Source organism: Pygoscelis adeliae, unplaced genomic scaffold (assembly GCF_000699105.1).
Source record: "Pygoscelis adeliae isolate BGI_AS28 unplaced genomic scaffold, ASM69910v1 Scaffold124, whole genome shotgun sequence".
NCBI lineage: Eukaryota > Metazoa > Chordata > Aves > Sphenisciformes > Spheniscidae > Pygoscelis > Pygoscelis adeliae.
Genome location: NW_008824791.1, coordinates 4,999,862 through 5,008,014, shown reverse-complemented (window position 1 = coordinate 5,008,014; position 8,153 = coordinate 4,999,862). Strand labels below are relative to the sequence as shown.

At 50.9% G+C, this 8,153-nt stretch overlaps 1 protein-coding gene across 1 annotated transcript in view; it reads right to left on the bottom strand.

Annotated features, from left to right (window-relative positions):
* Positions 1-5,213: 5,213 nt before the first annotated feature.
* CD101 (CD101 molecule) overlaps positions 5,214-8,153 on the bottom strand; it is a 16,932-nt gene continuing 13,992 nt past the window's right edge. The window contains exons 9-11 of the mRNA XM_009323953.1: positions 7,949-8,147; positions 5,526-5,552; positions 5,214-5,410 (exon numbers count right to left, since the gene is read on the bottom strand). Coding sequence (XP_009322228.1) covers positions 5,214-5,410; positions 5,526-5,552; positions 7,949-8,147 — 423 coding nt within the window. The remainder of the gene's footprint in view (positions 5,411-5,525; positions 5,553-7,948; positions 8,148-8,153) is intronic.

Here is an 8,153-nt window from a genome sequence, read left to right as displayed (position 1 = left end):
AGCTGCAGGGTTGTGCTCTCTTGCCTGGGAGGCAGTGCTGCTCTCCTCTTGCCTTACAGTTTCCATACCTTCCTACAGAAACACAAGAGCACAATGCAGCTCTTGTGTTTCTATAGCCCCGTGCAACTGCTTCCCAGCGGATTAATTCCTCTTGGACCCAGCTCTGCATTGCCCTGTAGCCCCTTCAAGCTGCTTTAAAGGACCCTGGACCTTCCCAGCGCGTGCTGCCCTCACACAGGACGTTCCCTGGGCAAGGGTGCATCTGGGGGACAGGGTGCAACAGCGGCACTCCTGTGCTGCAGGGTCTGCGCTGTTGCACTGTTTTCCCCCACGGGGCTGTAACAGCTAAACATATATTTTATCAGCTGTTCTAGTTTACATCAGAGGCTGGACTTGGAAAAAAGGTGGCGATGGGCGTGGGTGAAGGTAGCTAAAAGCCCCGGCACCAAAATCAACACCATTCCCTGACCCAGCACGCACACACATCTCTCTCCCTCTCACACATACTCATACTCACTCAGCCGAGTGAAATGTTCTCTTTAAAAATAGGACTGTTTTGGAACTTTTGCTGTGATAAGTTACAACTCTTTCTAAGTTCACTCATGGAAAAAAATACATCTTAAAAAAATACAGCTGAAAAGTTTGGCTGTGATCCAGCAAAGCCAGAAAAAAAATAAAGAGGGAAAAAACCCACCACTGCAAAAACACACATTCTTCTTGCAGACCCCTTCATCAAGGCCCGAGGCACACTTTACAAACTTAAATTAAAACCTATAAACCTGCGTAAATAGAAAGCTGCTACTTATATAGGCCTCTGGTTAACTGAGCGAAAACAGAACAGAAGAAGAAAGTGCCCCATTGATGGAGAAACCTCCCTCTCTCTGCCCACCTTCTTCCCCCAGTCCAACAGACATAAAAAACCTGTGTTGCAGTAGAGTCTGCAGCTTTTTACAGGAAGATCAGATGGCAGCAAAGATGCCTCCACAGACCTGCAATGGAGTGCCAAGGTGGCCGAGGGAGCAGCCAGCGCGGGCTTGGGGGATGCACCAAACCCAGCCAAGTCACTCATAGGGCTCACATGGCTTATGGACGCTGACCCACACCTGCTGCAGCAGGGTAGGGGATGTCCCACACCACCACTCCAGCACTCTGGTAATGAGTAGCAACCTAAATAAGTTAGATTTTTGAGCAGAAGGCTGGTCTTAATGAGGTTCATCCTAAGTCACATAAAGAATGGGCTGTCAAGCTGTCTGTTAGTGGTTTGCTGCGGTAACACCTGAGGAGGTGTGAGACACCAAGTGACAAGAAAAGGGCAAAATTATTTTTAAAAAGAATGGGAAACTGAACACCCGCATCTTAACTACAATCCTCAGGGAGATACGGGGACAAAGTACTTACAAGCACCTAGAAGAATGCAAGAAAAAAGAAAAGAAACTTTTTTTGGTTTGTTTTAAACAAGAACAGAGCATGTCAGACCTATCTAATCTCCCCTGCAAGAAGGCTGCAAGCCTTGTGGGACGGGGTAAGCAGTAGGCATCATATATTCTTGACTTTACCAAGGCTTGTGAAGTATGCTCCCAAGGTAATCTTATGGGCAAGCTAAGGAAACAATCCAAACAAAAACACTGAGGGACAGCACAGAATTGTTAGATAAACTATGCGCACAGATAAATTGCTAACAGTTTATGGTCAAAAATGGTTCCTTCTTTCCTTTCCCATGCCCTAACACTCTTACATCTCCTTTCCGTATCCCCTAATTATGACCTGGGCGCCAGGCAGCCAGCGTACAGCTGGCTCAGGGCTGGCTGTCAGGCAACTCACACTGCAGCCTTCCCTTGGTGGGACAACTCACCTGCCTCCTCTTCTTCATCCAGCTACCACTTTTCATGAAACTTGTGGGATTTTAATGTCCTGGGAGCATCTGCTCCTCTGCCAAAACAGACTGAAACTGGTCCATGAGTTAAAGCACTATCAAGACAGGACTAAGACAGACAGACAGCAGGATCCTTCGCAAACTGGTGCAGAAAGCTGTTCAACAGACCCATGCAAATGGTGTTTCAATTAGATAGGAAAACTCAACAGCCTGAACACACAGTGGAGAAACAACTTGCTAGACAGCAAACCTGCAGGAGAGGAGCCTGCCGATTGCAAGCCAAGGGCAAACAGTGCCGCGCTGTCACACACACACAGAAAAATCAAACATCCTACTGGGATGTAACGGGATGTAACCCAGAAGGCAGTGGAGAAACCTCTGCAGAGCACCCCATGCGCAGCTCTGAGCACTCACGCAGTGGGAGAGACAGCTGGGGTCAGGCCAGCAAAGGGAAAAGCTGCATGAGTTCCGGAAAACCTAACCCGCAGGGAAAGGCTGAGCAAGCTGGAGCCAACCAGTACAGACAGAGGAAGTGGCTGAACAGGGAAACGGGAGCAGTAAGTCTTCAAACTTATGCAAAAAGTGCTTTTTCAAGGAGAAAGGGACTGAAGCACCTCCTAGTTCCTTGGGATACAGGGCAGACAGCTTCTTGGAATTCAATCCCGTTGGCGGCCAGTCACAAGCGGTGTTCCCCAGGGCTCAGTTTTGGGGCCGGTCTGGTTCAATATCTTTATCAGTGATCTGGACGAGGGGATCGAGTGCACCCTCAGTAAGTTTGCAGACGACACCAAGCTGGGCGGCAGTGTTGATCTGCTCGAGGGTAGGAAGGCTCTGCAGAGGGACCTGGACAGGCTGGATCGATGGGCCGAGGCCACCTGTATGAGATTCAACAAGGCCAAGTGCCGGGTCCTGCACTTCGGCCACAACAACCCCATGCAGCGCTACAGGCTTGGGGAAGAGTGGCTGGAAAGCTGCCTGGCGGAAAAGGACCTGGGGGTGCTGGTTGACAGCTGGCTGAACATGAGCCGGCAGTGTGCCCAGGCGGCCAAGAAGGCCAATGGCATCCTGGCCTGTATCAGAAATAGTGCGGCCAGCAGGAGCAGGGAAGTGATGGTGCCCCTGTACTCGGCACTGGTGAGGCCGCACCTTGAATACTGTGTTCAGTTTTGGGCCCCTCACTACAAGAAGGACGTTGAGGTGTTAGAGCGTGTCCAGAGAAGGGCAACGAGGCTGGTGAGGGGTCTGGAGCACAAGTCTTATGAGGAGCGGCTGAGGGAACTGGGGTTGTTTAGCCTGGAGAAAAGGAGGCTGAGGGGAGACCTCATTTCTCTCTACAACTACCTGAAAGGAGGTTGTAGCGAGGTGGGTGTCAGTCTCTTCTCCCAAGTAACTGGCGAAAGGACAAGAGGAAATGGCCTCAAGTTGCGCCAGGGGAGGTTTAGATTGGACGTGAGGAAAAATGTCTTTACTGAAAGAGTGGTTAAACATTGGAACAGGCTGCCCGGGGAAGTGGTTGAGTCACCATCCCTGGAAGTATTTAAAAGACGGGTAGATGAGGCGCTTAGGGACATGGTTTAGTGGGCATGGTGGTGTTGGGTTGATGGTTGGACTCAATGACCTTAGAGGTCTTTTCCAACCTTAATTATTCTATGATTCTATGATTCTAGTTGTAAGGAAAGTGAAGGACTTGAACAGATCATGTAGAGGGTCTGTGCTGTCTCCAACCCTCCCTCTGGTCAAAGGAAGCAGGTCCATAAACATCTGCCATGATTTCCATATGGCTGCTTTTGTCTGAGGATGGTGCTTTGAGTGTCGCCCTGACACCTGATCTTACAACCCGCTGGGACCATGACTCGCTTTGCACAGTTAGGGGTTGAGCACCTTTCCTCTAATGCATCAGCCAGCCGGCCTTCAGGTAGCACAGCTCTTCAGCCTTGAAAAGGTGAGTCTGAGCTGGATCCCAGGGCATAGAGTAGCTGCCCCACAAGCATACACATGGCTTTGCCAGGAGGAACAGACCCCTTAGACAGTGTCTTACTGGCTTCTCATGCCAAATTTCTGGGGCACAGCCTGCATGTGACTCAGTGGCAGCTAGGAGGAGGACTCAAGTGTTTTTGCAGCTAGCGTAAGGAGCACATGCTCAGGAAGGCCCTCTCCAAGAGGGAAGGTGCAGGGGTTCATTGTCCATCCAGCACGCAGACCAGTAAGACCTCTTCTATATGCAGGTGAGAGCCCTAGGGATTTACACATTTTCTCCATACTGCCCTAAGGCACAGTTGGGAGTCTGCCAGGATGTCTCTCCAGGCAATGGGGGGCTTGGTACCAGCTCTGGCAGCAGCTCAGCTCAAGAAGCACCCCTAATTTACATTATACACATAACCCTTTACAGATATAGGCTGCTCCTGTGCTGTAAGCTGCTGGTGGCTGATCCTGCTTGCATCCCAATATATTACATGGTACAACCTGGAGGTGCCTAGTACCAGGTCCCAGCTGTGCAGCTTCCTGACCCACAGACAGCCCAGGCACACGGGGCTGGATGCTGTCTTCTCCTACAGCAGTCCCAGCAAAGGAAGGAACTGGAAAGTCTTTGTACAGTCATCTCCAAGATGGCTTGGTGTCTGCTTCTTCCTTCTGGGATCCAAGACTCCATGCGAGTCCCTTATTGGGTCAACAGGATTCCTTTTTTGTGGATGACCATGATGCTCCTCCTATGGACTTTCTTCAGCCCCAGCCAGCCTTGCTCAGTCCTCATCTTCCTATGACAGGTTTTGTGATGAAGACCCATTTCCGTTTGGAGAAGATGCTCTTTGGGCACAGGCACTCTCAGAACGAGGGAACAGTGTCTGAGAGCTTCCCTGGCAAGGGATGGGCAAAGGCAAGTGCAATGCCTTAAATGGGTCACCAACACTCCATTTCAGGCTCTGCCACTGGTTTTTAGTCTGCATACCACATAGATTTTACCAGGTCACCTAAAATAAGCAGCAATTTGATACTTTTGTATTGCAGTGCAAAAAAAGCTGGTTTTTCCCTTATACCTGTAGGGGAATAACAGCACTTCCATCCACACTGGGAGACACATACTGCAAGGACCTCAAATATACCACAATGAACAGAATGTGAAACGGGTGGGTACCTAACCTAAGAGACAGGAACACCTGTTATGAAAACCCTAGTTGCTTAGTAATCCAAAGCTGCTTCGTTCCATTGAAAGTAAACATGCGATTTCAAGGATTCATTGCAAGAGCTACTGCAAAACAGTAAAAAGCCCCTCTGCAGGTACTCAGTCCTCCTCAGCTGTCCAGCTCCGCTCCTTCAAGTTACACCCGCCATTATAGACCAGCTAGGTTTTCCTGACCTCTCCAGCCCCTTGCAGTTCCATCAGCTGGTCTCCTGTGACATTGCCCTTTTTGCTTTTTCTGAATTTGAAGTACCAGCAGAAGCCAGCAAGGGCCAGGAGAAGGATCAGGACCAGCGGTAAGTATAGGATGAAGTTCAGCAGTGGTGGGGATGAGCAGATCCTAGAAAAAACAGTTGACTCTGAAGGGAAAAGAAAAGAAAAAAAAGTAAGTGATGCCCCAAGCTAGTTTGAGTTTCTCCTACTGTTTCTATAGGTTATCTTCTTATCACTTTTCCCTCAATCTTCAACACCTACCAATTTTTAAGAATTCATACTGGCTACCTGAGGAGAAGGGGGAGAGAAACCAGGTAATTTGCCTCAATTTCTTGTTTTGGGAGGTCAGATAGGGTCCCAGCTTGTTCAGCTGAAGCATCCCAACATAAACAGCACGGCTCTTCAGCTAACCCGTTCCAGGCTGGGCTCAGTAAGGAGAAGCCACGTACTCCTCCCCCTGGGTCCCTGCCCGACACCAGGTGACAGTGGGGTGAGGCAGAGGTCTGCCAGAGGCTGCACCACAGAACAAGGAGGGACAAGAGGAAAGCAACGGAAACTGGATAAAGGAGGTCCCTGTCTCCTCCAGACACCTGCCCCTCCTTGCTTCTGCCGCTCTGCTATCCTATTTCAGCCACCCTGAGCTGCAGGTGGCTGCGAGCCCCATCCCCGGCAGCTCCTGCAGGACAGCTCCCTGGCTGAGGGGGAGGCTGCCTGTACTGCTGGCAGACCCTCTGGGTACTACAAAAGACTGGGTTTGGTCAGCCCCATGCTAGCTGAAAAGCTCTCATTTGCAGGCTCTCCATTTTCGTCCCGGGCTCCTTACAGCCACTGACTAATCCTGGCCATCAAAATCTCCTCACTTGGCACACAGCTTCAACACCACAGACTGACCTCAGATGCACCTGGCCTACCATGAAGGGTCATGCCAATTCCTTTGGGTCTGTTTTATCCACCTCAAAGTGTTGTTCCTCAACTCTCCTCCTCACCCAACACCCATGCACAGATGCTTTACGCTTGCTCTGCAGAACCACGCTGAGCTTGCGGGTCTGCTGATTTGAAGCTGTCCATGGGGGACCCACACAGGCTGGTGAGCTAGGTGTGACCCTAGGGATGAACCAACCTGGGGGCTACTCCTGGCTGTGAAACTGGCTTTTACCTCTCTACCTCTGAAGCTCTGCACCCCATCCATATAGACGGAAGCAGTATTTACTCTCCTGTAGGAAAACAGGGTGAAGTCTCCACTATATGAATGCCTCTGTAGTACTAGGGAAGTATCCTAAAGGGCAGCATGAGCATCAGAGATTAGAGATGAAGTTACTCCTGGTTACAGGTATACTTGCACATGGCTGTTTCCTTACCCCTCAGAAAACTCCAAAACATTGAAATATGTGAGCCAGAGGGGCATTTTGAGATACCTGCATCACTGGAGAAACAGAGACACACACAAAGAAAAAAAAACAACAAAAAACCCCACCCAGCTCATCTCTTGGATTTTGTGAAAACCATGAAAACTACTTGGCCAAAACACTATTGGAGGAGAATTTTCCAGCAGTTACTGAGCAATTTTAGCAATGGTTACTCCACCAGTACCAGGTAACAAGAGACAGAGGGAGCTGATGAAGGAGAAATCTGGGTGCTAGAGGGAGCCGTGATGGACAACAGCAGCAACATAACAGCAGGGGGATGAAGTGCTGTCAGTCCTTCCCTGTGCAATTAAATTCAGATTAGCTCTGCTGTAGGTGCAGAGTCATGTGAGCAGGCTCTGTGCATGTCTGTGCCAGTAGCAGGCACAAGGGAGGGCTCTACAGGGTCCCCTGAGTTCTTCCACGTCAGTCAGCATTGGTAATTGCTGCAGAAGCTACAACCACGTGTGGGCACCCAGGCTGGCTTCAGGCATGGCAACTCCAAGACTGAAGGCACGAGAAGAACTGCAGGATTCCTCGCAGCACGTGGGCCATCCGAGCCTCCTATTTCCCCGAAGAGGCAACAAGAGAGTACTTTTTTCCTGCTTGTTACCTCCCTAAAAACACTGTGTGTGCCTGACTGAAACCTTTCCTTTTGTTTATTTGAAATTCTGTATGCAGAATCCAGCTCTATTTTTGCATCCGGCATGCACCCCAACTCACCCCAAGAGGACAGAGGCTGTTTTTAGAGACCTCACTGGAGATAGACTTGCCAGAAAAATCACAGCAAGAATTTTTTGCCCAAAACAGTTAGCATTCTGGCTCCAATGGCATGACTGAGAGCAGGGGTTTGTGCCCGTGGTCCCGCAGAGAGCCCACAAGTCAAAGCACTGCAGACACAAGTGGACTCAATGGTACCCTCTGGAACCCGTGCCTCACAGTTGGAGCTCTTGGTGTCTCATCTGGCCACCACCTCTGATGTTTACAACGCCAAGCACCTGGGTTTCAGCCCTGGCAGATTGATGGGACTGGGACTGGGATCTCATTGCCTTCCCTCGAAGGGCTCCCCTCCCTCCCCTGGCTCCCAACACAACTCTGGCGATCTCCCCAGCACTGACCGCTGCTGCAATCCTTTAGCAAGTCCTCCCAGTCCTGCTGCATCCTTGCCATTGCAGCCAGCATCACCAGCAGAGAGCTGCTACTATGCCCCCCCACGCACCCCAGCGTGGCTAAAGGGGAACCGGTGCAGGGTGAGCAGCCCCTCGCGCCCAGCAGCATTACCTGGTGGGATGGTGGTGAGCCAAATGTACCCTGAGTGCGCCTGGGCTTCCAGAGCCCTGTCCTTCCCCTCGGTCTGCTGCTGCCACTCCTGCACCTGGCAGTGATACACCCCGGCATCACCCTTCTCCACGCTGCGCAGTGTCAGGCTGAAGTCACCGGCGGTGGGGCGGCGGAGGGGGCGCCTGCCCGCCAGGCTCTCCTGGGG